Source organism: Protopterus annectens, chromosome 7.part0 (assembly GCF_019279795.1).
Source record: "Protopterus annectens isolate FY-2018-M chromosome 7.part0, PAN1.0, whole genome shotgun sequence".
Classification (NCBI taxonomy): domain Eukaryota; kingdom Metazoa; phylum Chordata; order Ceratodontiformes; family Protopteridae; genus Protopterus; species Protopterus annectens.
In genome coordinates, this window is record NC_056739.1 from 165,280,903 (window position 1) to 165,307,372 (window position 26,470).

At 39.2% G+C, this 26,470-nt stretch overlaps 1 protein-coding gene across 1 annotated transcript in view; it reads right to left on the reverse strand.

Moving 5' to 3' along the window:
- Nucleotides 1-26,370, reverse strand: part of LOC122806310 (parathyroid hormone 4-like) — a 27,413-nt gene extending 1,043 nt beyond the window's left edge. The window contains exons 1-2 of the mRNA XM_044076624.1: nucleotides 26,264-26,370; nucleotides 24,034-24,134 (exon numbers count right to left, since the gene is read on the reverse strand). Coding sequence (XP_043932559.1) covers nucleotides 24,034-24,122 — 89 coding nt within the window. The 5' untranslated portion in view covers nucleotides 24,123-24,134; nucleotides 26,264-26,370. The remainder of the gene's footprint in view (nucleotides 1-24,033; nucleotides 24,135-26,263) is intronic.
- Between the last annotated feature and the right edge of the window lie 100 nt (nucleotides 26,371-26,470).

Consider the following 26,470-nt stretch of genomic DNA (forward strand, 5'->3'; position numbering starts at 1 on the left):
TTAGAAGGGAGCACTATTTTGTTTAAGAAAGTTTCTGTAACTTACCCTGTATGCAAGTATTTATTTATGTATTCATGTTTGCATTTATTAATTGGATAAATGAACTGGACCTTCTTGGCCCCTTTTTAGACAATTTAACATAGTCAATTAACAAACAGCTTAAAAGTCAATCAGCCAGCATATTTTGGGGAGATTGGAAGAAATTACAGTACCCAGGGAACATTGCTAGAGGCATGGGGAAAACATGCAAAACTCTGCACAGGCAGTGACTATCAGTAAAGACTGAATACTGGACCCTGGTGATATTAAGGAAGAGATCTTACCAGTAAGCCTTAAGCCTCATAGCCTTAACTGTTGCTAATGCTCTGCAATCTGTACCCTATTCCTTCCCTTATTTTACATATTTGTTAAGCAAATAAACATTTGGAACCAATTTACCTCTTATAGGGTAATGTGGGAGTACAGTCTTGTTAAGTGACTTGATTAGGTTCACACAGTAGGTAAAGTGGGGGATATAGAGTGCAGCTCACAGCCGTACTCTTTTGCATTAAACTGTCAGACAAAACACAATGAAATTGAGTCTAATATGAGCACTTAATTGGGCGCTGGGTTAGCATACCTCTTGTTTCAATTCTCATATATATCCTACATTCCGTTCCTTTTTGTTGTGCTACTAACACAAATACAGTATTATGCTATTTTAACTTAATAACAGATTTTCTGTGGAAATGTCACAAAGTATGGCAACCCCATGCGTTTCAGAGAATATATTTACTTTAGCTGTTATGTGAGTCTAATTGATCATTGTCAGTAGCACCAAACACTGCAGTCATAACTTTATGCAACATGTGATCAACAATAGAGGCTAACTTAGGAAATGGGTCTATTTCTGCCACAGCATTAAGCACACAAAACATTCTGAGAACTTAAACTGGGGGAACCATTAACCAGTGTTTGAATACTATCATGACCTTACCTGAACTGATAATACAGCAAACAAAATCTAAACGGTCAAGTTTTAACTGAAAATATTGTATTTACATTTTACATTACATTGTATAGGATGACAAGAAGACAAAACGAATATGCTGTAAAAGATTGTTTATAGAAACACATATTATTCAGAAAACTTAAAGAATAAAATGTTAACACATCTATGATATGACAAGATATTTTATTAATAATTCAGATAAAAAAATGTTATCCTTTGAACAATTTTGACTGAAAGTGAGATCATTAAAATACTTTTTTAGTATAGAATATCACTGTATTTTATTTATGATCTCAGAAAAGAACTGGTTTGTTGTTGCTACCAGTGTATTGTTTAGTATTGGTTGTTTGGTTTACTATACATTCTGGACACAAAGTGGCCTGTGCATTATATTCCAGCATTATATTTGTCCTTACCTTCCTCCCCACCAGGAATAGTATATGTTGCCATATTTATTTGAGTTGCAAACAAGCCAGTTAGCACAGTAGTGAGGGTTTCATCCATGAAGCTGCTGTGTATGTGTGTTGTGTGTGTCTGTGTGTGAGTATGTGTATGTGTATGCACCTGTAAATGTGTGTAGGTGGGGGATGCTCTTGTGGATAGGTCCCTCAGATGTGTCACCTTCATTTGATCAAAATTTCATTTGACTGAAACCCATTTGATCGAAATGTCATTTGACTGACAACCAGTACTTCAGTACACTTCAAGGCAAATAACAGGGATTTGTCCCCTTCACCAATGTAGTGCAACCCTGGAGTTGTTATATATAGTTAGGTGGGGGTGTAGGGGGCACAGACTCCCACCTAATTTCGTTTAAAAGAAGAAAATAATACATAAAGTACAGAATTTAAATCAAAATAGGTGGGGGGCTTCACCCCACACACCCCTAATGTGGGGGGCTGCGCACCCCCCTATCTATATATACCAACTCCAGGGTCGCACTACATTGGGGAAGGGGACAAATCCCTGATATTTGCCTTGAAGTGTACTGAAGTACTAGTTGTCAGTTAAACGAAAGTTCGATCACATGGGTTTCCGTCAAATGGGCTGTCGATCAATGAAGGTGACCCACTTCAGATACATTTTTTTACTCTTTTCCACAATGTAGACAAAAATCAGTGCTATTTGTATAGTGATGCTGGGAGTCTGTTTTCACCTTACCTGTTCTAGTCAATGCCACAGTATGCCTCAGCCACCTAGTGTGGTCAGTCAGTGACAATAGCATAGCATAGCATAGTGTACAGGCTAAGACTAGGGAAAGTTCCTTGATGCCTAGGTCAAATGTCTACTATTACTATAAATATCACCTTAGGTCTTCCCTGAAAAGAGGCTACTAAGCTAGTGGGACTAACCTGGTTTACAAAGGATAAATAAATACCGAAAAAATAATGCTAATTACGGAAGCAAATTGGTCAGAAGCAAAAGATCCTGGTGAAGGCACTGACAAAAAGCACAATAAATGAAGACTAGACTGTATCACTTATTAGCATTCAAAAATCACTGTACATGCACACATCTTCTTAAACTATTCTAATAAAATGTTATCCCAACCTTCGGGTTAGGCTATTGCTTATTTTGTATTTATTTTGACAGAGTGCCTGTCATTTAACAGGCTGACCCTCTGATACAGAGGAAAGAGTCAGTCAGTGACGCAGCTGACTTGGAATCAGGTGACATACCAGCATATCAGTAGAGCCAGCTGGGGAGATGAATGGAACATTCTAGGGACCACATTACTTTTTCTTGAAAGGAGGTTAGAGACAGTTGCCACAGCATGGGGACCTATGACAGAAACTGGGGTGGTTGATAGCTAATGAGGAAGAACATGCATTAATGTTATTGCATATCCCAGTGCCATTTAAAAAGACCTAAAAAGCAACAAATAACATTTCTTAGGCATGACAGTGTGCCCAGTGATTAAGACCTTATGTTGATTCTTTCTGTGTATTCTTATTAGACACAAAAATGTCTGGATACGCCAAAAATTGACCAGACTGAAACAGCTCAACCAGAGCATCTGGTGAAATAGCAAGGACAGGGAAAAAGTAATATCACAGAATGAGGAAAGGTAGTACACAGTAAAATATTAGACCAAAACAAAATGAAAATGAGAGATTTGCTGTTAAAAGTATTCTTATGTCATGGTATTTGAACCGATAAACACAGAAAAAGCATTCATACAACATTTTGAAGACAGATTATATATAGTAATATCATAATATGATAAGCTTGTTAGGCAATTAGCAGTGGTAAAGATGCTCAGGTTTAACCCCACCTTGGGATAAAAGCTCTTTTTTACTCTGTCAGATCACCCTGTATTACTGTAGTATAACCATAGCACATCTTTAGCTGTATTTGAGACTCAAACTTCCACAGAAGAGCCTCACAGGCTTTGCTAAAGGACTGGACTTCTGCAACTCTTATCACAGAGAACAGAACAATTCGAAGTAGAAGTAAATTGCTCTGAAGAAAAAAAATAGTTACTGCTATTTGGCAGATTTCCATTTAAGTAAGATGCCATGAGAGCAACACGTTGACCCAGGATTTTCCATTCCTATAGCCTTGAGACTTTAAACACGTGAAAAGTGATAGTTGCATTCAAAAAAGGATGTTTAGAATTATCAGTGACAGCAGTGTGGCCACATCTGTGTTTTATGGTAACATATGTATGAAAGCCATCGCCACTGTATTTTAATAACTTTTCAGATGCGCTGGCCAGCCTAATAAAGTTTTTATACATGCTTCTAGGTACAGCATCAGGACTTTGGATCTATCAGGCTTCAGTCTTAAAATATCATTATTTGTTTATTTATTTAGGTATGTATGTATTCATATATGTATTTGTTTATTTATTTAAATTTGTTAACCAAATGGGTGAGATAGTCTGAAGACTATTTTAAAATATGACAGTGGACGGTGGTATCACAAGTCAAAAGAACACAGTAATTTGATATGGTGTTATAATGACACAATATATGGAGTCTATAATGTGTCTGATGAGTAATGTGATAAACAAGTAATTATTAACAAAGTATAGCTGTATAGATACAGAATATTTAAAAAGAAACAAAGCCACCATTATATGGCAATTCTTACGTCATTACATTTTTTCAGAAATTACTTCTTGTAGGTAGAATCTTTTTGGGTCACTGGTATAGCATAAACAACTCTGAAAGTTATGAATCCATTCAAATGTTAATGAACTGTTCAGTTTTATATAACTTCCTGAAGGTGGACAGGCTTGTCAGGCCAAATAAAAGTACTTGTTTCATGCAGCAGATCATATGTGTGCTGTCTTACTGCTGTCATTGGTTAGCAAGGCAGAAAAATGAAAATGTCTGAAGATGTGACAATCAGGCATAACCATCAAGGAAGGTACAAAAATAGCATTAAATCCAGGGAGGTGGCTCTGACCACACCCTGACCCATGTAGACAATAGAATGTTGATGATGATGATGATGATGATGATGATGATGTTTAAGAAAAGGCACCGGCAATCTAGGTAAGATCAAAAAATATAATGCTAGCTGAAGCTGGACCTGACATGGCAATAAAACTTTTTTTTATAACCCGCTGGGTTATATGTACTATCACAGCCTGTATTACTACTGTATCTCCCTTCATTTCTTTTTAATTGTCCCTTTCTTACAGTGGAGCTCATCCCATCTATCAGATGACCCATTTTCCCCATTCCAGATGTATGTGGCCATGTACCTGTGGGAGGCAACAGCTGAGTGATAGTGTGCCATCATCCTGGGTGGATCAATATTTCTTACATTTCTTCCCAGGTATGTCTTAGCTATGGCTTTAAGGCAAGACATGCAGTGGTACAGTAAGAAACATTGTCTACTCTATGCAAGTGACTGATCCGTCCCTTGACAGTTTTCCTGCATGGAGCAAATGATCCCTTGTTGAATCTCTCAGTCAGCACCAGAAACTCCCATGCCATTGATGTTCCCAGAGGCTTGCATACTCTCATCCTTCCCCTGGGATGAGTAAGCATGACACTGCTACTCTGTTTCCATCCCTGCACCTGCCATCTTCTCCAGTATGTCAGCCACTACCTGAACCCAGGATGGCCGTGTGACAGTCAAGGCTCCTTTCCCCGACTCCATGAAGCCAGTTGTTTAGTGCTGCTTTTGTAAATGGGAAACATTTGTTACTCCTGCTACAGTTTGGAGCACATAACAACTGGAATAGCTGTATGTTGTTTCACAAAACTGTTACAGTTCTGTCTCACTCTGTGAAATTGTAAAAATAGATGCTTTTTATTGAACAAATGATTTCTATTTGTGAGTTAACATTCTGGAGAAGCTAATGTGTCAGTGAATAATGTGGTGTTAAAACAGCGATCACACTCCCAAAATGGTAATGAATTTGGGAATTATTAACATAGTTTATCTTGTGACTACTGTTTCATGTAGAAGTACTGTTACAAAACAAAAGGTAATTCCTAAAGGCATGCAGGGAAGTATTTCGTCTGTAAGGCTCTACACTATCACTTCTATGTGAAAATGAAGAGTCTCTAAGAGCACATGCACACAGAAATTCAGGGATTGGACATCAGAGTTGTCCTACTGCTGTCTGTAAACTCAGTAAATTAAGGAAAAAAGAACAAACATGAGGATTATACTTAAAAAAACAAACAAAAAGAAATAATGACTACCATGGCAAACAAACGTAGTTGCTGATGCCTGAAGGTTGACACGAAAGCAATAGATGAATGCAGAATTAATGTTTGTTTCTAGTGCTATGAGCATGCATTCATTATGATGTCAGCAATGAGTGCATGCCTGTGAGCATTTACCATACCCTTCTTACATTCCTAATCTCCCAGGCTGTAGCACTGCAAGCCTCATGAGTATCTCAGACAGAGTCCATATGGCCCTCCATTTTTGATTAGGTTCCTAACACCCACCCTCTGGACTCTGCTACTACTACCTTCAAAGCTTCCTTGTCCCTTTCCCCACCTCCCACTAAGGTAGTAGCTGATTTATTTGAATTAAAAGAATAAGCACTCTATCAAAAAATAAGTGCTCAATTTAAAAAAATGCTCGATAGTCACTGCTTTCAAGCTGTAAAGATTACTCCCGCAGTACTTACATTATCATTTTTTGGATGTTTTAAATGGGTGTTTTGCTAGCCTTAGGCAAATCTTTGTTCATATGGTGCAGTTGTGCTAGCTAAGATATCGTTATTTTTACATATGACCTAGGAAAGTAGAAAAAGAAATATAGAACAATTATGGACTAAGTTTTATTTATGAGCATACACTAAAAAAAAAAAGAAAAAACAAAAAGCAGGTACAACAAATGAAAAGCCATGCATCGAAGCTCAAGGAAACAACAAAAATGTGTAGGAGGGAAAGTAGAAACAAAATATGTATGAGAGTGTAAGACTATGCATCAAAAGACAGCATACATATACTGAGTTTGAGGTTTGATACTAGAGAGAGCAAAGACATAAAAAACAGTTACAGTAATACAGGAGTAAAGCAGTTCATAGGTTCATAGGTTGGTACTAGGCTATCGGCCCTAGGGCCTATACAAGCCTAGCTATAACAATTCCTTGGCTATTTCTTCCCACAGTATTTGCTTCCCTGGACCCCTGACTAGCAGGGTGACTGACGTGATCCCCAGGGTGAATTTACTATCTCCCATCCAATCATCAAGGTTTCTATTGAAGAGAGCCAAAGAGGCACTCTGCTTGACATGTATGGGCAGTCTATTCCAGAGCCTGGGGAGTCTCTGGGTCAGGAACCTATCCCTCCAGCATGTTTTGATCATTGTGATGACAAGGTTTAGATCCCTGGAGCGTGTGTCTCTAAGGGATTGGGATTTCTTTAAGTGTAGCATGTCCAACAGCTCTGGGTTTGACATGGCCTTGTATGTTAAGCAGAGATCGCCTCGGAGTAGACGATATGCGACAGAGTATAGGTGGAGTTTTTTTGACGGTCAGCGTAGGGCATCTGCTTTAGGCCTGTGATTCTTTTAGTGAGGTATTTCTGCGGCCTTTCCAGTTGTTACAGATGTCTTGAGAGGTACATAACAAACGGGGCATTGTATTCTATAATGGGTCTAATGGGGGATGAGTACAGTGGGACAATGACCTCTTTTTTTCTGGATGAAAAGCCCTTAGTGATGAGGTGTGCCACATAGAAGGATTTCCTGACTGTTGTGACGATGTGGTTATGGAAGGTGAGACCACTGTCCACCTGTGCCCCTAAGTCTCTTATCACACTTTCAGTGTTTAGTGTACTGCCACTTATGTGGTAATTCATGGGTACATGTTTTTTCCCAAAGGGGATAACTATACATTTCTTGGCATTGAGCTTGAGCCCATGGCTTTGGCATCAAGCATCTGTTTCTGTAAGGCCCTTTTGTAGAATATCCACATCATTTGGAAATGCAATAATGGCTCCCAGTTTGCAGTCATCTGCAAACTTTGTTAGCCAGAGTCTCTTAGTGTTGCCCTGTAGATGCCCTTGTAGATGCCAAACAAGAGCGGTTCCAGGACTGAACCCTGAGGTACTCCACTTGTCACTTGTCTGGAGCTGGTTTGGAGCTGGCTACTTTTACAGTGTGGGTTCTGTCAGTAAGCCAGTTGGCAACCCATCGAGTGATGTAGGGATTAATGCCCAGCTTAGTAAGTTTATCTATGATTCCAGAGTGGGGGATGGTGTCGAAGGCCTTGTTGAGGTTCAAATAGGCTGTGTGGACCACCTTACCCTTGTTCACGGCTCTGGAGACTGATTTGAAGAAGTCAATCAGGTTCAGGAGACAAGATTGGCCCTTCATGAAACCCAAACTGCATGGGGTCCAGTGTTTGAAGGTTGCCAGTGTCTTTGTTTATAAATTCCATGATAATACATTCCATGGCCTTGCAGATCAGGCTTGTCAGACTGATGGGGCGGTAGTTTCCAGGATCCAAGGTGGATCCCCCCTTGTGGAGTGGGGTAACTGTAGCTGTGCGCCACTCACTGGGCACAAAGCCTGAGGTGAGGCTATGATTAAACATGACACTTAGGTGAGGTGCCAGTTCATTTTGTAGTTCATGTAGTACACAGCCTGGGATGTCTGCTGGTCCCATGGATGCTGTATTCTTAGCTTTGGAGAGTGTGTTTTTTACCTGTGTGGCCATTATTACCGGAATTTGGCAATCTTTTGGTATTGAGATGGGCCCTTTAGGGGGTGAGAGGGGGTGAAGTTTGCACTGAATCGATCTGCCAGGGCATTGGCAATATCCTTGGGATGAGTATATTTAATGCCATTCTGTTGTAGCTCAGAGCAGATCTGAGCATTGCCATTTAGATTCTTGACATAGCAATAGAATGCCTTGTTGCTGTCTTTGGAATCTTCGGCAATTTTATTTTCATAACTACAGTAGGAGTTTGTGAGGGATCTCAGTTTCTTACTGAGGCTGGTAAGGGAGTTTTTTGCATCCTGGGATTTTCCTCTTTTCTGCAACAGTTTCTTCCTTTTGTTGTAAAGTTTGTTTATGGCAAGGGGCCACCAGATTGGCTTCCTTTTTTGGACTGGTTCTATTGGGGATGGCACAATTCATGCACGAATGGATGTGCTCGTACAGTGCTTTAGTGTAGGATTCATTAGTCGAACTTTCAGTTCCCGTCTGCATGGGTGTCATGAAGTTTGTCACATCTGACTTGAGTAGCATAAAGTTGGCTTTGGGGAAGTTTTTTTTTACAGAGGCTTCCTTACTGGGGGGTGGGGGTGGGATGTGGATGTCAGGGGTGATTAGCTTATGGTCGGACCTGACCAACGAAGGGGTGACCATAGGTGTGGAGCATCGATTTCCCATGTTGGTAATGACCACATCTAGGATATTGGAGCCCCTGGTGGGACTAAGGATTAGTTGATCCAGGGCATTGGAATTTATGAATTCCAAGAACTGTTGGGCAAAGGTGTTGGTACATGAGTAGGTTTCCCAATTAATGGCAGGGTAGTTGAAATCACCCAGTATTAGGGTGTTTGGTTGTATCTTAATATTTTCCAGTATGTTTAGAAAGGTCTAGTGAGAATCTTGGGGCATGGTGGGGGATCTGTAGCAAGCTACAATTTGGATTGCAGTCTTACCTAGTGTTAGTGTCACCTGGAGAATTTCAGATGCATTGTATTGGGCAACTAGCCTGGTGTTGTCAATATCCTTGGTGAATATGGACACTCCTCCACCTTTAGTGTTTCGGTCCTGGTTTGGTGGCTGAAAAGTGTGGTAAGAGTTGTAGCCTGGTATTGCAGGGGTGCTCTCCGGAGCCTTGAACCAGGTCTCAGTTACTGCACAGATATCAATGTTCTCCATTTTTAGGAGTGCCTTGAGAGAGTAGATTTTGAGGGTTAGACTTCTAGCATTGCATGCTTGTACCTGTTAAGGTGGTGATTTTGTCCTTTGAACTTTGCCTAAAAAAGGCACTATAGGGGTGGCAAGAGCCTTAGCCAGTAACCTGAATCCCAGGGGCGACAGGTGCAGACCATCTCTCCCAAAGCATCGTGGTCTGTTGATCATTTCGTCCCAGGCAGACAGATACTGGATCCCCTTTGACTGACACTAGAAGCTTATCCAATTGTTGAAGTCAATCATTTTGTCCTTATACTGTGGTATCATTCTGGGTGAAGACAGGATGTCACTCAGAGCTAGGGACATACCTGCCTGAGCCACATGATCCAAGAGCTCTTCCATGTTTCTTTTCATGTAGTCCAGGGAGGTACGTCTCAAGTCATTCACTCCAACATGGACAATGACAGAGTCATATTTGTACTTGTTGTGGAGTGACTTGAGTGCATGCATTATGTGGCAGATACTGGCACCCGACAGGCAGCTGACTGGATTTTTCTTCTTGTTCAGCCTGGTGAGTGGGACATCAGTGTGCCTGACTATAGAGTCACCTATGACTAAAGTGTTGGGTACATTGTCTTGCCTTAGGGGCTGTTGGGTGGCACACTGGTGTTGTGAGCCATGTGACACTGGTTGTGATTGGTGTTTGTTTGCGTTTCAGCTTCAGAGGTCCTTGTTGCTTGGGCAGGTTAATGTTAAGGGCCTCCACATATGTGGGTTTAGTGTTGCTATGTGTGGGTGTTGGTGGTGTGGGTTTAGAAGGGCTATGTGTTGCTTGAGGTGTAGTGCGGGTGTTAACCTTCTCCTCTTGACTGTCTAGCACAATCTTGGGTGGAGAGAGCTTTGCTTCCAGTTTGGCTATGTAAGTGCATCTCTCGCAGGTTGTAGTGTTGGGTGGTAGGAGGAAAGGGTTGCCTGTGTACATGAGGCAATTGCTGCATTGCCCTCATATGCCCAGATTTACCAGGTGGACAGGAGAAATTACCAGAAGCTGACCCTTGGACATGTCTGGTTTAGTGCTTTTTTTTTTTGTAAAGTACAAGAGCTATTTTCCCTTACCTTAGCAAGGTACTTTGCAATTATAGGCTTAGTGCCAACAATTAATTTCTCCTTATTAACAAGGAGAGTTGAGTGCTTGTATCAGTTTAAGACTTCCTAGTGCTTTCCAGCAGGTTTTAAAGCAAGTGCTAGTCACAGGGATGCTTAAAGGTAAGATGAAAAAAATGGTTTATCCTAAACACTTCAGTGTGCACTAGAGGAGTTAGATGTGAAAGTAGGTAACTTAAGTTTTACCTGTCTAAAAAGTTTAGTTTTAGTGGAGAGTCACTTTTTTTAAAACAGCAAGATAGATTGAAAGGGGGTGGTCACTTTTGTATTCTGGTACTATGGAATACAGTAGGATGGCCAATACATTTAAATAGTTGAAGGGGAGTGATTTCACAAAATGATAATTTTGTGCTTACTCACACAAGCCAGTAAAAACAGAGAGAAAATGAGATATATGGTCACATTAACATAAGGGGAAGACAACTAGATAGACAGTGGTGTTTAAGAACACTACAGTAACCGGGTGGGAGAGTGGGGAAAACAACTGGGTGGGAGAGTGGGGAAAACATTTCTGCCTGACTCACAAGAGACAGAGCTGTGGTCTCTTTTCAAGTTTTAATATGCAGTTAAAAGCAGAATACAAGTAAAACACAAGGTAAATAAAACAAATCACAGTATTCAAAATAGGAAAAGGCAATAAAGTAATACAACAAATAAAAAGCAAATTAACCTTTCCCTCAGAGCAAAGTGTAGCAGAGTCTGGGTGAGCCTTTCTAGTAAAGCTATGATTGCCTTTGATAGCCAGATATAACTGTTTTATGCCATAATTCACAAATCTCATCAAATTAATGAAAAAAGCAAGGGTGACACTATCTGTATCAGATTATAAAAAAATATCTGAATATTTTCTGCCTTGGAAATGTAACCTCCATGCAACTTGCTCACGGTACATTTTATGATTTTCTATCCATGGTTAACTATTCTGCTTATTACATTTTATGATTTTTGTGGTAATTTATGCCTTTTAATATGCCTATCAACTGTCCAGATTTTCACAGAATGTCCATATTTTTGCCTTACATTTTTACTGTGTTCTTCATAACGTTTGTGGTTTATGGCAAATCTATGATGATTAAAATGACTAAATGACAGACATTTGAGCTTCAGACTTCATATCCTTCTGAAAACACATGCTAACAGAAAACCTGTTATTCTAACATCTTTCTATGTTTTTAAGAGCAAGATTTAAAATTTGTCCCTGTTTTAGGGCCTTTGTCTACCAATTATTTTAGGGTTTGTTCAGATTTCTTGCAATGACAGTTTCAGAACTAGTTTATTTGAATGCAATAAACCCACATAAGAATAGTCTCACATTGTAAAATGTTTAAAGTATGGTAGTATTGTATATTATTTGCATATTTTGCTTAGCTGATTTTTGTATACTTTGCTTGTAAAGCTATGCTACAGGAACTTTTTTAAAATGCTCTTACCCTGTACTTCAGCTGCAGTTCTTAAGTGTTTACTTCCATTATTAATTTTTAATCAGAATATTTAAACGTGTGCCTCAGTGCCTGCAACAGTTTGCCTAAATACCTTGTTAACAAGTGATATATTGAAAAAAAAAAGATGCAAAGAGATGTAAACACTGTCTCCTAAGCCCTGCACACTGAGTACTGTGTGCCATTTAAAGCAGTATTTTTCTCATCACTTCTTCTTAAGATCAGTAAGCCTCATCCCCCAACATTATGTGGTGCACATTTGAGGACTTCTGGTGGCAATGCTGCTGATTTGCATGGCACATAGCTTGTACCACACTGCCGTTCATTTCATTGTCAGTGCTGTGTACCTGTTGTCCTGAAGGATGGTTTACTTCTGAGATAACAACAGCCTTATGTTTCAGAGACCACCCTTCAGCTTTGGTATAGGTGAAGGCAATTTAGTCTAAGATTGTTACAGCAAAGTGGAATCATGTTCTCCAAGAGCTCAGAAAACTTACAGACCACAATGAATTTATACACAAGCTTTTTAAGTACCTATAATAGATGTACTGCTACATATATATTGTATTTTTTTATAAAGATGGGAAACCCTCCATTCAGCAAAGCAGCAATCAACTTGTGCTTTCTTCTAGCAGCTATAAATAGTATACTACTAAAGCACTTCCTAACAATCAACTCTAAAATATTCATTTGTTGCAAATATGTAAAGCTTTTTTAGTTCCTACATGTATGTTTGTGTTTTCTAAAGTTTCATCAACTATCTCTTACGATACTCATTAAAAACAGATATGCATAGTTGTTATGCACTTTTCAGCATTCTGTATTATCTTTGTTATATGCTGAAATTATATAAGTGCAATTATGCCTGACTCATGGCTGAAAAGGGCCCACGAACTAGCCCACCTACCCAGTTGCAACTGACAATACATATATATGTGTGTGTGTGTGTGTGTGTGTGTGTGTGTGTGTGTGTGTGTGTGTGTGTATTTATGCATTTATGTATATGTGTATAGCTAAGTGCTTTCCTGACTCAACACTTTCCTGTAACTGCTCTTTCAGCTCCTATGGCACTTCACTAAAAGCAGCTTCTCTGGGACTTGACAGCTGTCAGCTGTATGTGTCCCATGCCTATTCCTTCCATGTTGTTTTGCTTAGAAATTTAGTGACTTTGCACACAAACCACTTTTCACTTTTTCACTTTCATTTCTATTTGTAAATATAGGGGCATAAAATCATCTAAAGTTTCCTCTACCTCTGAACTAGCTGATGGATGCCCTAATACTCCACGCCTTTTTTCTATTGTTTCAAAATGTGTTCACTACAATCCATTTAAAAATATTGTTGGTCTTGTATGTCATATGTTGTTACCTTATTACTTATCCTTGTTTGTTTACTGTATGACTTCTTGTAATTTCTATTTTGGTGCGTTTATTTTTCACTTGAGAGACTTGGCTCTATAGATGGCCTGTAAAATGTATACTTTTGTTAGTCTGGGCCATTGTTTCCCGCTTAAGGGGAATCAAATAAACAAGCACATAAACAGAGAAGAGTACCCAGGTATCATGTAGGTACTCTCTGTGACAGACTGTTACACACATCAGTGGTAGGTAGCAGATTCTTGGTTGGAAGGACAAAAATGAATGGTCTAATCTCCACGCTGACTCACTCCAATTACCCCTTTCTGCTACAGCAACTGCACATGCTATAGCATAATATCCATTTCCTGGATTATTATGGACCTGGTAGCAGGGTCTGATGCTGGTGGAATTGCTGAGGCTAGCCTGAAGTGAAATCTTAGATTCAGCATAACAGAAACAACACAATAAGTACAGAATGGAAGAATTACGCAAAGGTGAGAGAAAAAAAAACAGACCCACAAAACTAATACGTATAATAATCACACTTTAATAATTTTCAATGCACAGAATTAAAATAAATGAATTACACTGAATAAAGCAAACTGTGACAACAGCACCGATACTGGCTGTCATATTTCTAACAAACTCGTTAGCCTTAACCACAGAATGCCACACCATGTAATACTTAGGTTCGTACTGCTACACTACACACTGTCTCTTCCTCCCTAGTTAAGTGCCAAGTCACTCACCTTCTTTCAGCAATGTTTGACAGCAATAATGAATGGGTATATACCATCCTAAGTGGTTGGCACACTTGTTTTTTGCAGTTTCACTATACCTTCCTGTAAAATAAAATATTCTTCTCACATTACTGTATCTCTTTTGTTACTTTTATGCTGTCATTGTACTCCAGACACACTACATGTGCTGTTTCATTAACTGCAGCTTATCATTTTAGTTTGTTCTGCACATGATGCAGTAACTGAACCTTTTCCCAGAGTGCTGTGCCATGCAGCCTATCTGATTGTTTAGATTACTGTGGAGCTTTTTACACTGCAAAGTCATTTCAGCCAGATCACAGGAACTGCAAAAAGCTGACCTAACTGAGACTCCCAAGTCACAAATTCCACACCACATCTGTTTTATTAAAGAAAATGTTAAGAAGTCCCTCATGAAGAGATCTGAAGGGAATATCACAATGGTTGCAAAATGTCCTGGACTCTCACCTGTTGTCCCTGGTCACCACAAATTATGCCTGCTGTTGCTATACCAAATTTGTAGATATTATTTGATTTATTTACCTTACAATACTTGTACATCAAAGAAATGAGGCCTTATTTTCATGGGAGAGGATATGTGCAAACAATGTTGTACTGGGAACTTAAACCCTGTTACAAAAATTAAGTGTATAGTCTATAACTGACAAAAACGAAATGCATACTCTGTATCCACAGCTAAAGGTGCAGACCTAACTCAGTCTGTCTGAGTCCGTATTCAGCCCTGGGGCTTACTGTTTTGTCCAAGTTCTAATTTCCACTCGTCTTAATATGTATACACATTGCGTTCCAGCCAAACTGCTGTTGTCCAGCAACGACTACACAGACAGACAATGACAGCTAAAAAGAGCCACAGATAATAAAGACAGAATAAAGCACAAAGTCACCCACTCCCAAGCACATCTGAAAGTACTGAGAGGTTTTGCACCTGCTAGAGTGTTCTGAGGATTCTATAGCACTATGCAAATCAGAGAATGCATTTATGTTTCTCCTGAGCTTTAATAAACTCTATGGGTGTGCGTGTATGTGTGTGTGTATACACACACACACACACACACACACACACACACACACACACACACACACACACACACACACACACACACACACACACACTTTCCTGTATAAACTTTACTACAAAGCCTTGCTAAAATGAATTTTTGTCTTCCAATGCATAATTCAAACTCTTTCAGTGCAGTAATTACAGTCACAGTTTGTCAGTTAGTGCAACTGTAAAATATGTTTGCATCTAAGTGGATAAATACACTGCAGTTATATGCAGTTACACTGTAATAACTGTAAGTAAACAACATGATTAAATAAAAGCCATAGACAGCAATTTATGTGGAAGTGGTATTGGAAAGCTTATATTAGATTAATTTTATTTAGAAAGAATGAGTATAGAAAAGAACTTGAAGGAAGCCTACAGTAATGTCTTATTTAGGATGTGTGAATTAAGAATCTAAGTTTGATCCTGTACTAGTCATGTAAGATTACAGAATAAAACACACGGATGTGTGTATATGATGGCAATGCCTACAAACTCTAGAAATGGTCATCAACTTATACAGCACTCCATCCCGCTGGATGCAATAACTGATTAATAGATCATTCTTTCAACCCTGTGTGATTCTTTTCCCTCAAAGATACATGTTCACCTGCCACTCTCATTCAGTCAGATAGCACTTGTCAGACTGGTCTCACAAGTTCTCAGTGTTACAGATTTGTGTTTGTTACTGCTCTGAAATCTTTGTTTTTTTTTGTCTGTTGCTTGACTTCTAACACACCCCACAATTAGATTGGTAGTTCTGATGTTATCCTTTCAAATGGAAGTGTCTTCTTAATTACATTAAGGTATGATTTTTGTGCTATGCACAGCAAGAATTGTGAGCACAGTCCCAGTTACCTTGTTAGTATCCTTAAAATTAGAATAGAAGGCATGCTAAAAATATGTTAAGGAGAGATGACTTTTTGCATTGGAGCTCAGTTAATGCTCTACTTCTGATTTATATGTTTGGTTATTGTGTTACACAGTGGCTTGGCATAGGCACTGGAAATGCATTACTGTCAGGTCATTTTCTAAAAAGCTTCCTTCTCCATTAAATATTTACTCCAGCTCTCTATTTCCTGTCCTTACAGCCGTCTGCAACTTATTTCATGCTTTACACATTTTAATCTTAGAGCTTCTGTTTCACTTATCTTTCAAACAATAACATGAATTTTTTTTTTGTTTTTATTAAACCTGCCTGCACTATATTTGTATTGTTCTTATTTGTACATCAAGCAGTCTGGCTGTGGAGGATCCTGGGGGGGGGCAGCTCTGGCTTGCCGCACAGGTGGCACCTAGCGGGAGCACTACTGCTCACCTAGTGGTGTTTGAGTGTGCTGAGCCCATGCTCTCTGTAGTGAATTTGCACTATGTAGCCAAGGGGAATTAGGTGTGCAGAAGCATACCTACTTGGGAAACACACACTGATAGTTTTGCTCAAAAGAGTTGCATGAGGGTGGGGGTTGGGGTGCTGCCAGAGGGAAAAGGTAAACATCCTGCCAGGTCCTGCAAGCTGGTCTGCTCCCTACTAACTGACTAATTTCAAAGAATGGAGGGCCATTTGGGGTTCCTGGGTATGAAGGACCTAGCCCAGGAATGCCTGGTTCTCGCAACCCTGGAATGAATTGACTAACTGGGTGTTAGTAGAGGAGCCATTGTGGCAGAGTCCTGGGTAGGGGGACTGTGCTTTTTCAAAATGACTCAGAAAAAAACATGGTTTAGCATTGCATACAGAGTTCCTTGAACAGAATACACACACTAAAACACATTTACAGCTTTCACAAAAACAGGAATGTTGCTCATACCCTAGAATGGAGCAAAACAACTCTGTGTAGTTTTGTTAAATTCTAAGATTTTAATTTGAGGAAAATGATGAGGTGTTTTCAGAATAATAATAGACTGTTGCAAAAGACTTCTGCAGAAAAAGAAAGCTACTGGCTGCTGTAACTAGACAGCGAGAAAGAGGGAATTCAGAGAGGTGAAGAGATCATGATGGTTTATAGATGATATGCAGGCATAGGACAGGGGGTATGGAAAAGGAGCTTGCATGTTAGGTACAGAAAAAAGACAGGAAGCAGGCATGAAGGGATATCCAATTGGTTCAGGAAACTGTCAGGCAAGATAGAGAGAGTAATAGCAATTTTTGAAGAAATAAGTCTGAAATCTGTAGCAGATGATCAAGGAGGCGGCAGTAACGATAGGAGGGAAATATCTGGGTTACCTATTATATTCTCAAAAGCCGACAATGTCGAATCTGACATTGTCGACACGAGAATAGCGAAAGTGCAGAACGTCGAACGGGTAAACAGAAATCTCCGTAAGGGGAGATTTCCGTTTACTTCAATGTAGTGTGGTCTCGAAGTTGGTATATTTAAGTAGCGGGGGGCATGGGGGGGTGCAGGGGGCCTTGCCCCCCTGCCTACACTCTTTAGATTTTCTATTTTTGTTTTAATTTATTTTTTCTGGAACATTCGAAATTTTAATGGTTCGATCATTAAAGGTCGACATTTAGTGATTCGAACCATTAAATTTTCTATGTTCTAATATAGACCCAAATATCTGATTATGAGAACGAGAACTCATTCATTTAGTGTGACCTGTCTTGAGGCCCAAGAAATATCACTATTTAAAAGTAAGCTGTATAAACACTTAGCAACTGCAAGTGTTTAAAGAAAATGACTAAACATATCTTTTAATGCCTGTTCATATGTGTGTACTAGGCTAATGACCACTGAGCCCTTTTTTTAAGCCTAGCCATGCATCCCAAATCTCTGACAAGTGCTGATACCTTTGGTAAGTGTAAGTAGGGGCTTGGGAGATGAAATGTTTACAAGCAAGGGTCTGGGAGATTAACCATTTATTTACAGGCTGCCTTTGTCCATTAGAAATATGGGTGCCAAACCAGGGATGAATTTCTTATTCACTATTCATTTGTTGAAGTTACACTTACAATCAGTTTGGGAGGAACTTTGCTTCACATGGACAGGGAGCCTGTTCCAGAGAAGGGGTAGTCTCTGGGATACATACCTGGTTCTCCAGCAGGTGCTATTTACATGACAGGCAAGGTTTAAGTCTTTAGAAGGGGTAATTATGGTGTTGTTTTGTTTTGCAGATATGCAGGAAGTCCATCAGAGTGGAGTCTGACAATGTCTTGCATGCTAGGCATAGATCTCCCCTCAACAGCCTGTAGCAAGCAGAATACAGGGATAGGGCTTTGAGGCAGTCTACACAGGACATGTTATTTACTCCTTGTATTCTTTTAGTGAGTAACCTCTGTGGCCATTCCAGTTGGTGGATGTGCCTGGTTAGGTACATCCCAAAGGAGGCAATGTACTCAACAACAAGTCTGATGAATGTTGAATACAGTGGATAAGTGACCTCCTTGGACTTAGATGTTGAGCCTTTGTTCATAGGTTCATAGGTTGGTACTAGGCTATCAGCCCTAGGGCCTATACAAGCCTAGCCATAACAATTCCCTGGCTATTTCTTCCCACATTATTTACTTTCCTGGACCCCTGTCTAGCAGGGCAACTGACGTGATCCCTGAGGTGAATTTCCTTTCTCCCATCCAATTGTCAAGGTTCCTCTTGAAGAGGTCCAAAGAGGCACTCTGCTTGACATGTATGGGCAATCTATTCCAGAGTCTGGGGAGTCTCTGGGTCAGGAACCTATCCCTCCAGCATGTTTTGTTTATTGTGATGACAAGGTTTAGATCCCTGGAGTGTGTAGCTCTGAGGGATTGGGATTTCTTTAAGTGTAGCATGTCCAACAGCTCTGGGTTTGACATGGCCTTGTATGTTAAGCAGAGATCACCTCTGAGTAGACGATATGCGACAGAGTATAGCTGGAGTTTTTTAAGGTGGTCAGCGTAGGGCATCTGCTTTAGGCCTGTGATTCTTTTAGTGGGGTATTTCTGAGGCCTTTCCAGTTGTTGCAGATGTCTTGAGAGGTACATACCAAATGGGGCGTTGTATTCTATAATGGGTCTAATGAGGGATGAGTACAGTGGGACAATGACCTCCTTTTTTCTGGATGAAAAGCCCTTCGTGATGAGGTGTGCCACATAGAAGGATTTCCTGACTGTTGTGGCGATGTGGTTATCGAAGGTGAGACCACTGTCCACCTGTGTCCCTAAGTTTCTTATCACACTTTCTGTGTTTAGTGTACTGCCACCTATATGGTAATTCATGGATGTATGTTTTTTCCCAAAGGGGATAACAATACATTTCTTGGCATTGAGCTTGAGCCCATGGCTCTGGCACCAAGCATCTGTTTCTGTAAGGCCCTTTTGTAGAGTATCCATATCATTTGGGGATTCAGTAATGGCTCCCAGTTTGCAGTCATCTGCAAACTTTGTTAGCCAGAGTCCCTTAGTGTTGACCTGTACTTCAGAGAAGTAGATGCCAAACAAGAGCAGCCTCAGGACTGAACCCTGAGGTACTCCACTTGTCACTTGTCTGGAGCTGGATTTGGAGTCGGCTACTTTTACAGTGTGGGTTCTGTCAGTAAGCCATTTAGCAACCCATTGTGTGACATAGGGATTAATGCCCAACTTAGTAAGTTTATCTATGATTCCAGAGTGGGGGATGGTGTCAAAGGCCTTGGCAAGGTCTAGATAGGCTGTGTGGACCACCTTACCCTTGTCCATGGCTCTGGAGACTGATTCAAAGAAGTCAATCAGGTTCAGGAGACAAGATCGGCCCTTCACAAACCCAAACTGGGTGGGGTCCAGTGTTTGAAGGTTGCCAATGTCTTTGTTTAGAAGTTCCATGATAATACGCTCCATGGCCTTGCAGATAAGGCTTGTCAGACTGATGGGACGGTAGTTTCCGGGATCCAAGGTGGATCCCCCCTTGTGGTTTGGGATAACTGTAGCTCTGCGCCACTCAGTGGGCCCGAAACCTGAGGTGAGGCTATGATTAAACATGACACTTAGGTGAGGTGCCAGTTCATATTGTAGTTCATGTAGTACACAGCCTGGGATGTCATCTGGTCCCATGGATGCTGTATTCTTGGCTTTGGAGAGTGCGTTTTGTACCTGTGTGGCCATTATTACTGGAATTTGCCAATCTTCCGGTATTGAGATGGGCCATTTAGGGGGTGAGAGGGGGGTGAAGTTGGCACTGAATCGATCTGCCAGGATATTGGCAATATCCTTCGGATCAGTATTTTTAATGCCATTCTGTTTTAGCTCAGAGCAGATCTGAGCATTGCCATTTAGATTCTTGACATAGTTATAGAATGCTTTGTGGTTGTCTTTGGAATCTTTGGCAATTTTATTTTCGTAACTAGCTTTGGAGGATTTTATGAGGCATCTCAGTTTCTTACTGAGGCAGTCTGTTTATATGTTGCACAACATAGAAGGATTTCCTCACTAGCGTAGATGCATGATGGTAAATGGCTAGATTAATGTCTACACGTGTCCCCAATTCTGTGACTACTGAGGTGATTCTTAGGGGTATGTTGTCAATATGATAGTTCCCAGGGGTGGCTGACTTCCCAAAGGATACTATTATGTGTTTCTTGGCATTTAGTTTTAGTCCATGGCTGTGTGACTCTGGCACCAGTTATTTGTCTGTGTCAGCACTTCTTGAAGAACATTAGTGTCAGGGGGGAGGGGGGATTCTATGACTGCTCATAATTTGCAATCATCTGCAGATTTCGTTAGCCAGAGGCCCTTCACATTGGCTTTTACTTCAGTGAAGTAAATGTCAAAAAAGAGGAGTCCCAGGACCGATCCCTGAGGCATTCTGCTGTTGACTGGCCACTTTGTAGAGGTGGACTCCTCAGTTCTAACTTCCTGGGTCCTGTCTGTGAGTCAGCTGACTTTCTACCCAGTGACATAAGGGTTTATACCAAACTTCCTGAGTTTAATGAATTCAATGGTCTCGCCTAGCCCAGAATGTGGTCATCAGCTGCAAAGCCCTCTCTCCCCTTGGAATATGGAGGGGTGAGCCTAAAAGAATAAAAAAAAAACTGGATGAGTGTGAGAAGCTTTCTGGTTTATATTTGTTTTCCAATTTATTGCTTTTCAATGATGGAGCAGATAGACTGCTCGGTTTGGTCTGTTATGGGAGAATATAGCCTGTTTAAGGAAAAAGAGGTTAATTAGTTTAATGTATTGGAAAAAATACAAGTAAATGGAAAATTTTTCAGGGTATTGAGGCTGTAAACCATGTTGTCTATTATCTCAGTTCATTTGAGCACTGATATTAGGTGAGACAATTCCTTGTCTGCCGTATCGGGTTTGTCATTTTATCTGGTTCGAAGTTTTATCGAATTGATGCAACATATTAGGAAGTAAAGCTTTGGTTAAGTAATCATTCAGTGATTTACATCATTAAAATGGTGTTTCTTGTAAATGAAGAATCAAATTCTGAGTCCTTGTTGTAGTTGGACCAGATAAAATGGCAAACCCAATACAACAGACAAGGAATTGTCTCACCTAATATCAGCGCTCAAATGAATAAAAAAATAAAAAATAATGGTGGGGACAAAGGCCCAAAAAACAGGGAGAAATTTTAAATATTGCTCTTTTAAACTTTGAAAGCCGATTGATTAAAAGGTTTTGCATTGGCATATGTTTTCTGGAGGATATGAAATCTGAAACTCAAATGTCTGTCATTATTTACTAATTTCTATCTTAAGTGATATGCCAAATGTTATGATGAACAGAGCAAAGATATCAGGCAAAAATCTTAACAGTTGAGACATATAACGGGGCATACCTCCAAAAATAGGTACATCATGTGAAGGGGTAAATCAAGTCTGAAAATAGGTACATTGAGGTCTGCACAAAAGTGCATGCAAGGTCACACACACACACACACACACACACACACACACACACACACACACACACACACACACACACACACACACACACACACACACACACACTTTCAGGCAATTTACACCCCACCCACTAGCATGTCATTGGGAAGTCATAGGAACCAGCCTTGGTGAAAACTCACAAAGACAGAGGAAAGGCGTTCAATCTCCTCTTGGAAAGTACATGTGCTAGGAAATGAATAGAGAGGACCTAGGGCTGTGAGGCAGCAGTGATAACCGCTATATCTTGGCTGGTCCTTTTAAGTTTTGTTTAGTTGTTGGTATCGGTTAGGGTCCATTGCAAAAAATTGTTTGTTTTTAAGGACAAGTGAACAGCAGTTGGGGGGAGGGGTAAATGACTTGGTCAGAGTCACAGAATATGCAGCTGGACACTGCATTAATCAGAGCCAGACTTGTACAAAGTAACTCATTAACAGTTCCTTACTTTGGCCACTAGGTCACCCATTCCTGGTAAACAGAAATAGAATGAGATATATGAGGGAGAAAGCTAATACTTTCTATTAATTACATGCATATTCCAACAGTTAATTCATGACAGAAGCCCAAAGTGAGCTCCCAATTCATTTTCTGCACCATGTCTTATGAAGCCTCATTTCTGGATTAGCTTTTATAAAGCTCCTTAAGATCATGTTTTGATGGAGCGGCTGGCTGATGCTAGTGCACTGTAATCATTTTTGATACGCACCTAGACTTCTCATCACATGATACTGCCTTCCTTTGCAACTGTGTTAAGATATTACAGCTGTAGAGAACTGAAAAAGCAAATGTTAACTGATACAGAGATTTGATGTTGTAATTACTGTTGTGGAGTGAGGTGCAGTCCCACCTTGCATCGACAACTGTGCCTCTCTTTTCCATATTGTGCATATAATCCATATTGTGCATATAATCTTATGTTATAATATAGAACATACTACTAATTATTTGGTCTGCATTTTTCTGATGCACAGGATAGTGCTACAGCTAACTGAGTACAGAATTTCCATTTCTCTTAGCAAACCTAAATGTAATGGATTTATGGTATTCTTCATACCTTAATAAGTTTATCTCCTGTTCTGTCCAGTGTCTTAGGAATATAATTGTATGTACACCAAACATTTAATATATATTAAAAGAAAAGAAATGGAGAGCTATAGTGTGTAGCTAAACTATATATTTTCCAGATCTTTGTTCATCAGTTATGTTGTGAATGAACAATTTTCTGGCTGATCTAAGTTTGATTCCCACATTAACGGTTTGCTTACTGTGTAACTCCTTACAAACTAGCTACTCCGTACTTCAGAGAGGAAATGGGCATTTGTAGCAAGTATATTTACCTAGTTATAACAAGCAGAATAGACAGAGAAAATGTGTCGAAATCTATAGGCCTTCATTACACTTCAGACATAGACGGCTGTTTGTATCTATCAGATTTTACTTAGTTATCAGAAACATAATGAAACTTTAAACTAATTCAGGACTGCTTCATTTTGAGGGTGAGCTGCATTAATTTAAGCGTTTGTAAATTACTTTAAACAACTCCCTAAAATTTGTAAGCTATTTTAGGGAGATTTGTAATCCTGAAATTGATAATATTCCCTGACATTTTATACTTCTGGATGCATCTTATTCTTTCCTCATGTTTCCCTCTTTCTGTACACAATGTACAATATATAACATATTGACTTCTGGATGTGTCTTAGTCTTTTTCCCAGGTTTTCCTCTGTTTATTCAAAATGTGCCATATATAACTTATTTTTATTGTCTTATAGCATCTATACAGTATTCTTGTTTTCCTATCATGATGTTGATATGATCAAATATAAACAGACGTTGTGTATATTTAATATTTGTTTGATTTTTGTTTTGAGAAAAATGATGTAATTATATATAAAAAACAAATTCAACACAGATATATGGAGAATTTCTTTTGAAAAAATAGACAATTGAAGCATGAATACAATCAAATTAAACATGCACATATGGGAATATTTCCTAAACCCTAAACCCTACATTGCCAGGTACAGTTAGGACACAACAAAAAATTGTCACAATGGTGTACACATTATTCCCTTATGTTTTCTTTTTTTTTTCATATCTAACAGCACAAACTTAAATAGCTGTATAACTTACCTTTCTGTTTCTTGACATGTTGCTATACAAGAAATCAGAATGAGCCCCAGAAAACTTAAAAGCACCAAAGATTTTTCTGTCAGAAGCATCTTGATTTCAGCCTGTGCAAAGCCACAAACGAGGAAACAAAATATTTTAGTAAGGCAGGTAAGTTAGTGCATGAAATAAGAAATTTGATCAGAGGTGCATTTTAATTACTATTATTTATTCCAGGTGCCACAGCTGACTTTTGACAGGAATGTTTCACACAGCAAACTATTTAAGATGGGTACTGTAATATATAACTTAAAAAAGAAGTTATGACAATTTTTAATTTGACAGCAGATGGATACCTTGGAATGGCCAGCTACATGATTGTGTCTACAAAAGTTGTGGTGTCAGGGGCAAAAAATAAAGCTATATGCTGTCTGTAGTTTGCATTAATTTTCTACGTGCATGAGCTGAGGACAAAGATGCCTTGCTTTAGAACTGCATTCAGTACACACCACTGTCAAAGTATGACTTAACAGGTACATTGTGAAATCAGTAAATCTGGGCTACAAATCACTTTCAACATCTTCTTAACATTGTTTTGTTTTGTTTTCATTGTAAGGAGACTCTTGTCTCTTTTGCGGCTACTTTTACACTTGTTCCTGCTATGAAGTCACAGTTCTCTCTGCTACCAGGTGTTTCCTAGAATCACTTTTCCACAATCCAGGAAAGGACAGAGAGTCTAAGTTAGAAAAAAGCTGCAAAGAGACAATATGCAAGATGCAGACAACTGATTATTTTCTAGTCATCATACAGAATAAAATTTCCAAAATAAACATTTATTTGAGTGGTTGTTGCAACTGGATTCTATTTGATGACGACTTCCATTGCTCTAGCTGGAAAACTAACTAATTGAAAGAAAACAGGTTGAAATACCCCCACAACTCTTTTGAGAAGCACTTTTTGTGTACTTCTTAAATTGTTTTATAGTTACCTTGTGACTCTTGGTGATGGAATGATTCTGGCGGTAATATTCCACAGAAAACTGGAAAAGTGTGTAGCTACCACAAATGGATAACAGCAAATATAGCAGGGAGAGAGCATAGAAAAAAATATCTGTCCACTTGCATTTTCGTTTGAAGTATATACAGGTAACATTCATTTATTTGAATGTGGTTGCATTCACTTATTCAGAAGGAACTTTCACTGAAGTAGGAACTGCCAAATTGTATTTCTGTTCCCGGTTGGTGAACGTGTCTGTGCTGGATAGTGTTGTGGTTTGTGCTTGTTAATGTTACATTTGTCTTTAGTAGAGATAGGTTTGTGGTATTACAAGGACTGTGAGTTGATGCACTGATCTTTTAGTTGGTGTAGAAGTGTGTCTATTGTGAGACAAATTGAGAGATTAGTGCAGATAAATGTATGTTTGTGTGACTATAAAATTGACAGACAGTGGTATTAAGGAAGTTTTTCCTTTTCAAAACTGATCTGCTGCTATGTAATCTCAGAGTCTGTATACATTAAGTTATGGGGGTATGAATAATATGTGTGTGTGTGTGTGTGTGTGTATGTGTGTCTGTATACATACACACATATATATTTTTAAGATCTGCAGGTTAAACCAAGTTTAGAAAAAAATTTACAGTTCTACACTAAAGCCTAATAAAATTACCAACTTTCTGTAAAGAATCTCACATTTAATCTGGTGTATACAAATGCATTTTAAGTCTGCATGATATTTCTGAAGCAGCAGAAGTTGTATTGTTATGGTTTATAATTTTGCTGATGTCTCATTGCAGTTTGCTGGACACTGGGATTTACATGAAAGCTAAGTTGCTCTTCATTTAGACAAACTTTAAATCAGCAGATGAGACTAATTACATTTTAGCAGGAACATTTGTAACTAAAGAAATATTCTTTAATTTACAACTTCAATGAGAGAACTCTGTTCTTATTGATAACTGGTCTACAGTAATATTTGCCATAAATAAGCAGAAACTAACTACACACCAGTATAATTTTATGTGTTTGTACGGGTACTGTAAGCCCAAATCATACAGCATGTTTACCTTTAAACAAACTATGCGCTTTCAGCTGTTTTGCTTTCATAGAGAATGAATAAAAGATTTATGTAGGGTAGTTTTTAACAATGCTGTCTAAGAGGTAACGTTAAAAAGGCATGCTGCTGCTGCATAAATGAAACAGAAAAGTAATACAATTCTTATTTGAAAAAATATACAAAATTCTATCAGATACTTACTCTAGAGTGGAGAGAACTGTCCTAGTCAGTAAAGAGCCGTCTAATTGTCAGTCCTTCAAGGAGACAAGGATGACTTCTTGCAGCAGCTGCTTTTATATGTGACTAGCTATTACGGATTAATGATATGAACTTAGCAACACTTGAAGCACATACGTAGATGTCTACGGCACTCAATCAAATGTCCTGGTCCTCATTAGCAACACATTC